Source organism: Amphimedon queenslandica, unplaced genomic scaffold, assembly GCF_000090795.2.
Source record: "Amphimedon queenslandica unplaced genomic scaffold, v1.1 AMPQUscaffold_13111, whole genome shotgun sequence".
NCBI classification, from domain to species: Eukaryota; Metazoa; Porifera; class Demospongiae; order Haplosclerida; family Niphatidae; genus Amphimedon; species Amphimedon queenslandica.
Genome location: NW_003546653.1, coordinates 4,278 through 17,071, shown reverse-complemented (window position 1 = coordinate 17,071; position 12,794 = coordinate 4,278). Strand labels below are relative to the sequence as shown.

The following is a 12,794-nucleotide window of genomic DNA, read 5'->3' as shown; positions in this document are numbered from 1 at the left end:
AATACGTTATACGATTTAAGACTAATTATTATAATAAATATTATATTTTAGTAGTGATGCATATATAATAATAATAGCATTTATGATGAGATAACAATAATAATAATAATAATAATAATAATAATAATAGAAGTTGCTAGTGTACAGGTGTTTGGTTATACATTTCCATGAGGAGTAACCTGCTTAGAGAGAATAGTACCAATGAGTTGCTCTACCTCTTGTACAGTCGGTCTCTCTTCAGGGTTCACTTTAAGTATCCACGTAATGAGATTACAGAACTCAAGCGAATAAGAACTAATTGAAAAAAGAGACAAAATATTACTAATGATGTTACTTTAGTGCGTCACTATAGGAGCAAGCTATAGTCTGTAATAATATTTTTATCGTAATTTATTTTATTTTGTTCTCCTTCTCTCCTTACTGGTTCTTGGGGAACATGATACGACCACTCATTGCCGACAGAGCAGATCCATCACACGGACTCGTTCCTATGCCACCATATAGACACACACGAGAATGAAATTATGAAGCATAGACATACATACATAATACGTACCAAAGGCAGCTGCATAGATGGAGCATCCGAGAGACCATATATCACTCTTTAGCGTAATGACAGATTGAGAGGGAACTTCAAATAATTCTGGAGCTCTGAGATAATTTATGAAAGTCAATCACTGATTATTGGCAAGAGTAGATAACAATTAGAGGAGAGTGTCCTACTGGCTATAGGGTCTGCTTCATCACGGCGTAGAATTGAAGAGTCACATTCGCAGGGGATATATGCACAGTAGGACACTCTCCTCTAATTATTATCTACTCTTGTTATTGGGTATAGGCACTTACCTGTACATTGCCGTACATGTCTGAGCACAGTGCTCTTGGAGGGCAATGGCTTCCTTCCTAATATTATAAGCATTATATATGACAGTCTCTTTGTAATATTAATAATATCTAATATATATTCAGTACGCAAGCATCTTTGTATTCTTATTAATGCCCACCTGTCGTTAACTGTGACCTGGCCGGAAGCAGCACTGCCGAGATCCATTATCACAAGCTCCTCCTTATTGTCACTCAACAGCAAATTACCAGGCTAATATAAAAATACAAAAGAATTATAATCAAAAGCAGACGAGCATATGATGTTACTACTACTACTAATAATGCTATTAATATTACTATTATAATAATGTAATAATAATAATATTATAAATTTGCTTTCCATGTTAAATTCTATATTTTTCTACATCTAAGTGTATGCATTTTTAACCAGTTTTGTTTCTAACTATTGTACTTAATAATAATAATGATAATAATAATAATAATAATAATAATAATAATAATAATAATAATAATAAATACTTTAATGTCTCTGTGTGCTAGTCCTTCGTTACCACTGGTATGAAGTGCATGGAGTCCTTGACAGGCAGAGAGGAATAGGTTCAGTATCCTTTCCTCTGAGATCTTACGACCACGGGACATGCTAGCCTCAATCTCATCTTCTAACGTCCCATACTAAAAGATAAAATAATTCAATGTTTTTAAAATTTTAATTAAATATGAAACAATCTACCTGTATAGTTTATAATTCAATTATGGTAAAGGTAATGCTTTTAATTGAGACAAGTATTTGCCAGTTATTGTATTAAACTGCAGGGTGTTCTTTTTATAATTATGATAGCATTAATCTTTTGCAAAGGCGAACCTGATAAAATGGAAAGAGGAGGAGTCCCCGTGCCTCTCCATTCCCTTGCTCTGTTATCTGTGAGTCGACCAGTTGGAGTACATTAGGGTGAGTGACCGTTTGATGCATGTATATCTCTCTCTCCACGGACTCTCTCTGTTCTTCCACTTGTATCAGCAACTGTTTCTAAAGACAGAAAAATTATATTATTTTATAGTGAACTAGAAAAAACTAGAGTATTTTTTTCTTATTAAACATCACTCGATCTACTAGACTGTAATTAATAATAAATTATGGTTTTACAATCAACTGCAGACCAGCAATTTTTCTATCTAAAACAAGCAACAGTCGGTGCTTACCAACGCAAACTGCTCTCCGTTTCTTCCTCGGACTAAATCAACGTAAGAGAATCCTAGAAAAGAGACTAAAAGTTGCTCCAATATTTTATACAATACTACCTCCTTCTCCTATCCGTCTCACTACTCTGTAGCTCTCTCCATTTATGCTCAAAGTTCTTCCAAAGAGAAGCGACCACAGAGCACCCATGTTTAACCAGCCCCACCCACAACTAGACCACGCCTATTAATATCTACACATTAATTAATTTTGTTGCGTGGGTGGAGCTCAACTGGTTGCACGCATTTTCTTTTTGCAAAAAATGGCTGTGAGTTCACTTATTTTAATTAATTTTTTACACTGCATTTTAGTTCAATTTCACTGAAGGTAAACTCGTGATAAGGAACGGGACGGTCGTCAATGCCGACCAGAAATTTAAAGCTGACGTTTATGTGGTTGACGGGAAAATCCAGTGAGAAAAAATAATTAAATTATTAATTAAAATATTAATTATTTTATCAGAGAAGTGGGTCCCAATCTTCGTGTAGTTGAAGGAGTTAGGGAAATTGATGCAACTGACAAATTTGTCATTCCTGGCGGAATAGATACACACACTCACATGCAGTTGCCTTTTATGGGCACGGTCGCCGTAGATGATTTCTATCATGGAACAAGAGCCGGACTGGCTGGAGGGACAACTATGATTAGTAAGAAATGAGCCGGACCAATAATAATTATTGTTATTATTAATTTGAATTTATAACTAATGAGAAAGTTTTTTTAATATTATTGAAATCAGCTTTATCCTCCAATCCTACATTTTTGATTAGTGATAACTAAGCGTGCATTCTCAATCCTTCATTTTGAGTCATTGTTGGTATTGATCCATTCATCTTCCTCATAATGGGAGGTATTATTGTGGTAGCCATTGAAAGGTATTATGGTAGCCCCTTTGTTATCTTCATGCTGTGTAACCTCATTGTCATAACGTTGGTAGAAATGAATCTTGTCACGATAGTATCAAACCACAAAATTATGTTTTATGCATAAGTCTCTCTTACATTATTGCATGTGTATTTTAAATCAGTTTTGTTATGTCATTTTTATGTAATAATATAATTTATGTTAATGCTGTGTTGATAGTTTAAACTGATTCTAACAAAATTTATAACTTTTTTAAAAGTAGCAAGCATGTACTATAGCTCATGGTTTTTTCCAAAAAAATAGTTCCGAAATCACCCCCAACTTTTATTACATTTTCTAATGCATATTGATGTACTTATGCTGTGTAGAAAGTTTGAGCTAATTCCGACAAATATTTTTTGAGTTATGAGCATTTTTAAAAACGGGCCAATTTTTGAAAAATGCCCAAGGCTATAGCCCATGGTTTTTTCCAAAAAATGGCTCCAAAATCACCCCCAATTTTTATTACATTTTCAGATACGTATTGATGTATTTATGCTGTGTAGAAAGTTTGAGCTAATTCCAACAAATATTTTTCGAGTTATGAGCATTTTTAAAAATGAGCCAATTTTTTAAAATGCCCAAGGCTATAGTTTTTTTTCCAAAAAATGGCTCCAGAATCATCCCCAATTTTCATTAAATTTTTTGATACACATTAATTCCCTTATGCTACATAGAAAGTTTGAGTTGATTCCAACTCAGTTATTGACAATTTTTTTTCCTCCTTCTCCTTTTTTTCTCAGTTGATTTTGTGTTGGGTGGTAGAGGTACTTCATTGCTGGCAAGTTACGATCAGTGGAGGAAGTGGGCGGATGAGAAGGTTTGCTCTGACTACTCGTTTCATGTCGGTGTGACCTGGTGGAGCCCTCAAGTCCGAGAAGAAATGAAAGTCCTAGTTGAAGAGAAAGGTCAGTATCTAATACTAGCTATAGTGCAAGTAATTTATAAAAGCAAATCAATACTGTACTTGTTCTTTTGAACAAAAATAATAGAATTAATTTCTGTTGAAATAGTATTATACCCGTAATAATTGCATCAAATTCTAATAATTTTTTTTTCAAAGGTATAAACTCTTTCAAGATGTTTATGGCATACAAAGACGTCTTCATGCTTCGCGATGATGAGGTGAGTGGTGTGGCTTTTTAGAGACGTGTCTGTGACGATGCGTCTATATCTGATTCTCAGATGCTTCAAGCCTTTGCAAGGTGTAAGGAAATTGGTGCTCTTGCTCAAGTTCATGCTGAAAATGGCGACCTCATCGCTGTTGTGAGTTTTAGTCAAATTATTATATTATAGTAATTATAACTAAAAAAAATGAATAGCAATTTTTAGTCGGAAATTGGAATTAAGTTCCTCAGTTTTTTTAAACAAAATTTTTAACCCACAGAAATTTAGATTATGGTATTATAAACGCTTAATTAAAAGTAGCTCTCTTAAATTAATATTGAAAACAGGTGGCTTTTATCATTGTGCTCTATTATCTAAGGATAAACTTGAGTAGAATCATGTTTACCTTCTTTCCTGCATATTACGAATACCTACCGGTTGTAATGTCATACTAATACACCACCATATGCTACCTTATGTCATGTTTGTACTTACTGAATGAGTAGTCTCTGACTATTGCATGTTTCTATACATTATGTACATGTACTCCTTCACTCCTTAATGTACACGTACACGCCATCTTGTACAAGTACAAGTATGTCCAAATTGAAGCTCAGGTATACCATGTAGCATCATATTGAGAATAAGGACAGAATAGTTTGTTTGTTAAGTCATAAAGGTAATTCTATGTATATATATATACTTCTATTATTGCATAAACATGCCACACACACATTCCTTGTGTGTCTAACAGTTCATTCTTACATGTCATCCTGGTAAACCTCTTCCCATGAATACCATTTCAATTTTATTGTTTCTTTGTGATAGTAACAAGAGATATATTCATTGGACCTTGTTGGTGTTGGTAGTAGTGGTATTGGTAGTGGTAGGATTATTAGTAAATGTATTATCATGATTTGTTATTTTACTAACAATAATAGTAATGCTTGATACAGAACTAATTGCAGAATTACCTTACAATCTATAGTAATTATAATAATAATATAATAATAATAGTACTACTAATTGGAGCTGTATTCAAAGTTCAAACCAATATTTTATTTATATATATTTATTTATCTATTTATTTATTATTTTATTAATTTATTTATTTGTTTATTTGTTAATTTATTTATTTATATATTAGAAATCAAAGGAGATGGTTGAGAGGGGCATTACTGGTCCCGAAGGTCACGAGATGTGTCGTCCAGAAGAGGTTGAGACCGAAGCAGTCAAACGTGCCATCATGCTTGCCAATCAAACACGCTGTCCTCTGTATGTGGTTCATGTTATGAGCAAATCAGCTGCTGATGAGATTTCAGCTGCCAAGAGAAAAGGTAAAATACACACTCTCCTCTCCCTTTAGTTTCTCTCCCATATTCTCTCCTCTTTCTTTCTCCCCCTCTTTCTCTATCTTGGCCTTCATCCTTCTCTCTCATTGTCAGGTATTGTTGTGTTTGGTGAGCCCATTGCTGCCTGTCTTGGAACCGACGGGACTAACTACTGGCACAAGTGTTGGCGTCATGCAGCTGGTACATGAAAATTATAATCGCTTATTATTTTTATTTTTAAAAATTTCTTTATCTGAAGGTCATGTGATGGGGCCCCCTCTTCGTCCTGATACGACCACACCCGGTTACCTCATGGATCTCCTTGCAAAGTAAATACTTTATATATTTGTGTATCAGCTCAAACTTTCTAAAAAGCAGTCATAGCAATGACATGCGAATAAAATTGTGACATTTATGGGAGCAGTTTTTGGTCAGAAGACCATAGCTGAAAAATTAACACGTTATCAGTAAACTTGATAATTTGTGATAAATTGATTGGATATTGTATTTATTGCTCGTTGTATCAAGAGTAGATGATAGTTAGAGAGAGTGTCGNACTGCNCTATGCTAGCTGGAATATGACCGCGTAGAACTAAGTCACGTGAGACCTGAAGCGTGGGTGTACCTACTAAAAACACGTGTAGAAGTTTGCATAAGGAACAGTGGAGAACACTTGAAGAAGCTTTAGACATCATGCTAGTACACTTTATAATCCTGCTGAAGTCTGTTATGCAGTGCAGCTACAGCAGAGACTCCAAAACGGCCAGTAAACCTTGTTGAGCAAACTAGGCAGCCATTTTATTCTTCTCAGCCACACCCAGTATGCGGGAATGCCCAAGATGCGCAAGAAAGTTTTACGCGGTCATATTCCAGCTAGCATAGTGCAGTTCGACACTCTCTCTAACTATCATCTACTCTTGGTTGTATGTATTGCTATTATGTAAATGTAGTGGTGATCTGGATTGTACTGGAACTGATAACTGCACATTCAGTGGTAACCAAAAGGCGCTTGGGAAGGACGACTTCCGTAGCATTCCAAACGGAGTCAACGGAGTAGAGGACAGGATGTCCGTAGTCTGGGAGAAGGGAGTGGTGAGTTGTGAGTCGACTCAGTTTGTGTGCTCATGATTTTTTAATAGTATACTGGTAAAATGGACGTTTGTCGATTTGTTGATGTTACGTCAACAACAGCTGCAAAGATATTCGGCCTCTACCCAAGAAAAGTAAATATTAGATAATTTAATAATAATAATAATAATAATAATGATGATGATGATGATGATGATGATAATTGTTTGTTCTAGGGTTGTATTGCTGTAGGATCTGATGCAGACATTGTTGTATGGGATCCAGACCAGACTAGAGTCATATCTGCAAAGACACATCATCAGGTAAGAATCACATTACACATACACTTATACACATAATACCCACATTTGTAAGCGTGTGTGTGTGTTAAATGTGTTTGTGTGTCATTGATGTACTATTTGTAACACAAACAAGCTCAAGTTATTTTGTGTCTTTGAAATGTGATGAAGAATCATTGTCTGTGTGGTGAGTGTGTGAGTGTGTGTGTCCTGTTATAGTTACAGTTGGTATAGCCTCTTCATCTGTATTGATTGTAATCACCAAACAGTTCTATTACACTTTCCTTGCAAACACTGTGTGGAGTACTGATAAGTAATATCAAATGATATTTGATGATAATTATTGTATTGAAAATTTGTATCATATACACATTTATTAACTGGCTAACAAACATTAATTATTAAATCCACACGAGTGGCTTATGAGGGCTATTTTTCATTTATGCTAATGATATATACAATGTCTTGCTTGTTGGAAGGTGTCCTATGTATCTATGTATCTTATTCTCTCACTGTTTCCCCAGTACATTACATTGTCTTCTCTCTCTTTCTTTCTCCCTATTTGTATTATTGACACTGTCTAATTGTTCCTATTACCATTAACAAGTAGTAATCAAGTAATAATAGTACACATCTAATGCAAACAAATGCGTTACACTGTCATTCATAATTGAATTGAAATTTGTTTTTGTATCATGTCCTTCCTTCCTTTCTCACAGGCTGTTGACTTTAACATATTCGAGGGGCTAGAGTGTCATGGTGTCCCTGTTTATGTCATCTCTCGTGGTAAGGTTGTCGTTGATCACGGGAAGATAGACGTGGTCAAGGGGAGTGGCAAGTTTATCCCTCGTCAGCCTTGGACCGACTTTGTGTACTCTAGAGTCCATCAGAGGGACAAGGTGAGAATTAATGGATTTGGTGGTAACGAGATCATTCCTTAATTTATAATCATCACTATTAGGATGTGATACACATGCTAATTGTAGATATTTAAAGTGATATATTGCATGAATTTTTCCACAGACGTTTTAGGGACTAAAAATTGACCTGTAGCTGTTGTTATTTCAGCTGCTGTGATCTGAATGCAAGTGCATTGAAGCTATAGTGAGAAGCAAAAAACCCATTAGTTCCATTGTCACGAAATCCGTGACAAGCAAAAAAAACAATAAGTTCCATTGTCACGAAATTTGTGACAAGCAAAAACCCATTGGTTCGATTGTCACAAAATCCGTGACAAGCAAAAACCCATTAGTTCCATTGTCACGAAATCCATGACAAGCAAATTGTCACTCTACATCACATTTCATTGTAGTACTGTATTATAATGATATGACGAGTTCTTGCTAGTATAAGTATTTCTTTTCTTTATTTTTAGGTTGATCAGCCACAAAAGGTTGAGCGTGAGCCTTACACTGGCCCCGTCATAGACCTGAGCAAGAAATAAACTGAGGCCCTCTTGCCTTTGTGGTGAATGAAATAATTTTTCTTTACTTTGAGAATAATTAAAATAATAATAATAGTGTGTGGAAAGTTAACAGTGTAATAGTAAAAATAATTGTAATGATTATTGTTGATCATAATAAAAAATTGTCTTTTTTAAAATTTAAAGTTCTTGAGTGACTCAGCATAGCACTGTATAGTACAGTATAAAGTTTTTGTGGAATATTCTTCACGAATGACACTGGGACGACTGCAGGGGACGCCACACTGTCCGCAGACTGGGCCAGGATCTCTGGCTGTAGAGGACTTGATGCTGGCCTCCGGGCCAATGGCGGGAGTTGCCGGGAAAGGAGAGCAAGCACACATCTTAAGAAACCACCTTCTCTTTTAGCCTGTGTCGTAGAATAGAGTAACGTTTATTGGAGCTGCAGTGAAGACAGTAGACATTGAAGGAGTTCTGGTTTTGCTGCACAATAGACTATAGAATCAGTGAAATTCTGCTTGGTTTTAATGCAACTCATATTGCACCACCAAGTTGCAAGCATCGCTCGACCACACCCTTTAAAAATCACTAGACTAATATTGAATCACCGGGCTTATAGCTTTATAAAATTATTCTTAATTCATAATAATAAATCTCTAAAATAATAATTCTGAGCACATGGAAAAAATGGTAAAGACTAAGTCGCTAAGAAAGGAGAGATTTAAATATCTCTACATCAAGCGTCTATTAGACGCAATAGTAAGAAAAAAAGGACAATAATAATAATAATAATTTTAAAATGTCTCAGTTGATTAACCGGCCCAAGTAAAGCTGTCATAAGATGTTCACACAATCATTACAAGTCACCCAATTCGGCTAGGGTACTTTCCAACTCTGCCTTTGTTTTTTCAAAGTTTGATTCAGCTGTGTCGAGGTCAGCTACAAAAAATACAGAAGGAAGAATGAGTAGTGACCTCACAGTTACAATAAAAATTTGAAATGTAATAGTGCAGCTGCTGGAATTATTCCCCATAGAATGCTAATCGTCTGCATATGCTTAATAAATAAGAATTACTTTCTAATTGATCAATTTGATGCTCAAGTCTCTTGTTTTTCTGCACAAGCTCAGAATTTTGATTCTCAGCTTCTTCCAGTTTCTTCTTTAGGGTTTGATTCTCTGATGTTAGTTTCTCTTCAATTGACTCAGTCTATCAAGAGAGGATTGAAATATAATAAACACAAATGATTTCTGTTTACTTCTCTCTCGTTCCTTCTCTGTTGCTGTAGGGAGTCATGGGCATCCTTTAGTTGGGCTTGAAGATCCTCAATTTTCCTGTGAAGCAAAGAACAAAAATGCCCGTAAAATTATGCTATGCTGAATGCTCAGGTAAAGTGTAAATCCCATTGTGTTGTCATGCATAAATCTCATTAAAAAGTAATCATAAATATGCTTTCAAATACATGTATAAATTCATTAAGGCCACACCTTGCTTGGTCTTCATTCTTGGTCTCTGCAGCATCAATGTCGTGAGTAAGAAATTTATTCTTTCGTTTGCACTACAATAATAATAATAATAACAATAATAATAATAATAATAATAATAATAATATCAGGAAAGAGAAAAGATAAACAATGACATTATAGTTGTTATGGTTATGGTTTCATATAAACTAGACGCATCAATAATAGGAGTGTAAGTTAAGACCTCTCTCCCACCTTCTCTAACTTACTTCCTCCAGCTCTCTCTCTAACTCGGAGCATTTTTCGTCTTTCACACGTAGCTTTGTCTCCATTGTCTCAAGCTACAAAAAAACAAAACATTTAATAGGTAAGACTTATCATAATAGCTAGACTCATAATAGTAGTAATTATGCATACAACTTTACACGCAAATGAAATTCATACTACATTATAGCGCCAGGGTTGGTAAATACACTTGCATGTCCATTATTAAACTACATACAGTTTGTGTGAATTACTGAATCTATACTCACTTTGTCTCCATCTGAAGTTTGTGCTGATTGGTACTTTCGTAGCTCCCTTTAAATAAATAAATTAATAATAATAATAATACAAAAAAAGAGTAGACAATAATTAAGATTTTAAGTAATGCATACTAAATGTACATGTACTCTTCAGAATCCTTTCCTGCCCCTCACCTTTCAGTCTCTTCCAGTAATTTTTCTTTTTCATCGAACTTTGCAGTAAGGTCACTAAGTCTATCCTCTGCACTTTCCAGATCTTCCTCAAGCATTCTTAACTTGCCGCTCAGTTGTTTTCCGTCTGCCTCGGCCTTTTCAAAAAAAGACGGTTTTTACATTAAACGAAGGGATTGGCGGCTTACCTGTTCGGCCCTGTCTTCTGCTTCTTTCCTTTCTTTCTCTGCTTTCTCCGTCTTTTCTTTCTCTGCGTCCAGTTCAACTCTAAGTTGAGCTATCTTCTTCTTTATGCCCTCCATTACGGTTAGACTTTGCTTGCTTTCTGTTCTGTTTCTTCAATCTTCAACTTCAAGGATACACCCACGACATAACAGATACTACTGCGCATGCGCAGTGATTATTTACTTCAGAGCTAGCCACTCCCTCCATCCACACGTGCTACCACGTGTCTGGTCAATATGTCTGTCCCCAAGTTTGGCTGTAGATTCTTTATAAGAAATCTCTCGGATCAAACGAGATTCAATCCTCTGGGCGTGCAGATGCTCTCAAAGTCTCTCTACCAGCAGGTTTTCCCTGGGGCTGAGTCTCAAACAGAGCCTTCACAAGAAGCCATCAATAAGAGCGTATCCCATCTATCGGAACACGGACTATGGACCAACGGGAGTGGAACCACAGTGACTCAAGAAAACATCGACATCAACCTCCCTCCACTTTTTGGGGAAAACATATTGAGCCATTTTACCAAACTAGCTGAAGATCAGGTCTCCCCATATCGTCCATTGATAGCATCTCTTGTTTGTGAGGGGTCTCTCTCTTCACCGCCCACGCAATGGAATTACAAGCCTGGATGGACTTGCTATTCTAATGATGGCTCTATTACACTCGTACCTTTTCCAGACGAGAAGGCACTCATATTTGATGTAGAGGTGTGTGTGCCTGAAGGCCACGCCCCTAAACTAGCCATCGCTATGTCTCCTAATAATGTATACTCTTGGGTTAGCCCTAGGCTGTTTAGTGAACGGGATTTTGCCGAGAAGTCAAAGGTTAACTTTGATGAGTTGATACCGTTGGAAGGAGGAGAGAGTTGGAGTGAGAGGATCGTTGTTGGTCACAATGTGTCTTACGATAGAGCAAGGATCAAGGAGCAGTATCTTTTCAATGTGAGAAACCTGCATGTCCCTTTCTTTAGCTCTGCTTGTATATCCCTCCTCTATATATATTCAATAATGCTAATTAATTTTGCTTAAATTGATCACTTATAAAATTTGTTTGTGATGTAATAAAACACTTATCAAATGAAATTGTGGACATTGCACAGTGCTTTGATCATAACCTGTTTATAATCCAAACCCTATCACACACAGTCTGAATGTTGGTCATACTTTTACCTTTTTTGGTAAAGTCAATTCCAGCTTTGTATTATGATAGGTCATGTGTCATATAAGCTACTAGTGTGTCTCTTGCTAATTATAAAGCAATTCCTATAGCAGCATGCAACACCTACTTACATAATTCAAAACATTGGCCAACATTATTTTTACCATAATTTTTTTGATTCTTAATTATAGGGTCCAAAAACAAAATTTCTGGATACACTAAGTTTGCATACGTGCGTATCAGGACAAACTTCGACTCAGAAGGTGTTATGGCGTTCGGCTTTGAAGCGAAAACGGCAAGAAATGGAAAGCAAAGCATTTGTACAAAGCCATAATGAGGATGAGTTTTGTAAGGAAGTTATTGATGCATGTACAATGTAACTTTGACTCTATTGCATGACAAATTGACAATATTCCCTAGTGTCGGAATAGTAGTTTCTGTGTTGTTGCATCGCAATTACTTGTTTATTTGTAGTTGATGCTGTAGCAAAACTATCTCGTTTATCTAAAGAGAAATGGATGGAGGTTAGTTCTCCTAATAGTTTGGCTGACATGTACCAGCTTTACTGTGGAGGAGAGAAAATTGATAAAAGCTTGTCTGAGATTTTTATTAAAGGAAACTCGAGTGACATCAGGGATAACTTTCAGGTACATAAGTAGTTGAGTACATGTTTATGATGGATATCTCTTTTCCTTCCCCTCTTTCTCCCCCTCTCTCTTTTCCTCCTATTTTTAGGATCTAATGGGCTACTGCTATCAAGATGTCAAGTGTACTTACGAGATTCTTAAAGTCCTTTATCCTCTTTTCTTGCATCATTGCCCTCATCCAGTGACATTAGCTGGAATGCTTGAAATGAGCACAATGTACCTACCAGTCAATGAGTCATGGAATACTTTCATGCAGTCGGCCAGGTATGTGAGCCTCTCGAATGTATAGGAATCAGTAGAATCAGCGTTCTACATAGCATAAGGGCATTGATCTGTATCAGAAAATGTGACTTGTTTTTAATAGCCATTTTTAGCGAAGACCATTTGTGATCAGAA

At 36.0% G+C, this 12,794-nt stretch overlaps 4 protein-coding genes across 4 annotated transcripts in view; 2 read left to right on the top strand and 2 right to left on the bottom strand.

The window, feature by feature from the left end:
• Window positions 1-2: 2 nt before the first annotated feature.
• Window positions 3-2,255, bottom strand: LOC100640634 (serine/threonine-protein kinase 16-like). The gene is made up of 9 exons (XM_003389223.3): window positions 2,146-2,255; window positions 2,047-2,099; window positions 1,709-1,873; window positions 1,366-1,518; window positions 1,005-1,096; window positions 847-903; window positions 557-651; window positions 422-488; window positions 3-294 (listed from the first exon to the last, which is right to left on the bottom strand). The coding sequence occupies exons 1-9, from the start codon at window positions 2,231-2,233 to the stop codon at window positions 156-158; spliced, it is 909 nt and encodes a 302-aa protein (XP_003389271.2). The 5' UTR covers window positions 2,234-2,255; the 3' UTR covers window positions 3-155.
• A 44-nt stretch (window positions 2,256-2,299) lies between these two features.
• On the top strand, window positions 2,300-8,985 carry LOC100640508 (dihydropyrimidinase-like). Its single transcript, XM_003389222.3, has 14 exons — window positions 2,300-2,351; window positions 2,395-2,495; window positions 2,546-2,730; window positions 3,730-3,894; window positions 4,050-4,111; window positions 4,172-4,252; window positions 5,241-5,430; window positions 5,539-5,625; window positions 5,684-5,753; window positions 6,375-6,516; window positions 6,564-6,647; window positions 6,729-6,815; window positions 7,511-7,690; window positions 8,167-8,985. The coding sequence occupies exons 1-14, from the start codon at window positions 2,346-2,348 to the stop codon at window positions 8,233-8,235; spliced, it is 1,509 nt and encodes a 502-aa protein (XP_003389270.1). The 5' UTR covers window positions 2,300-2,345; the 3' UTR covers window positions 8,236-8,985.
• LOC100640130 (tropomyosin-like) lies at window positions 8,847-10,766 on the bottom strand. The gene is made up of 8 exons (XM_003389219.3): window positions 10,560-10,766; window positions 10,375-10,508; window positions 10,210-10,255; window positions 9,946-10,017; window positions 9,701-9,771; window positions 9,472-9,547; window positions 9,290-9,422; window positions 8,847-9,153 (listed from the first exon to the last, which is right to left on the bottom strand). The coding sequence occupies exons 1-8, from the start codon at window positions 10,671-10,673 to the stop codon at window positions 9,071-9,073; spliced, it is 729 nt and encodes a 242-aa protein (XP_003389267.1). The 5' UTR covers window positions 10,674-10,766; the 3' UTR covers window positions 8,847-9,070.
• Window positions 10,767-10,791: 25 nt separating this feature from the next.
• The window catches only part of LOC100640381 (DNA polymerase subunit gamma-1-like), a gene marked incomplete at its 3' end in the record, with an annotated part of 6,260 nt that continues 4,257 nt past the window's right edge, over window positions 10,792-12,794 (top strand). Inside the window, exons 1-4 of the mRNA XM_020001095.1 lie at window positions 10,792-11,534; window positions 11,943-12,099; window positions 12,226-12,398; window positions 12,487-12,681. Coding sequence (XP_019856654.1) covers window positions 10,833-11,534; window positions 11,943-12,099; window positions 12,226-12,398; window positions 12,487-12,681 — 1,227 coding nt within the window. The remainder of the gene's footprint in view (window positions 11,535-11,942; window positions 12,100-12,225; window positions 12,399-12,486; window positions 12,682-12,794) is intronic.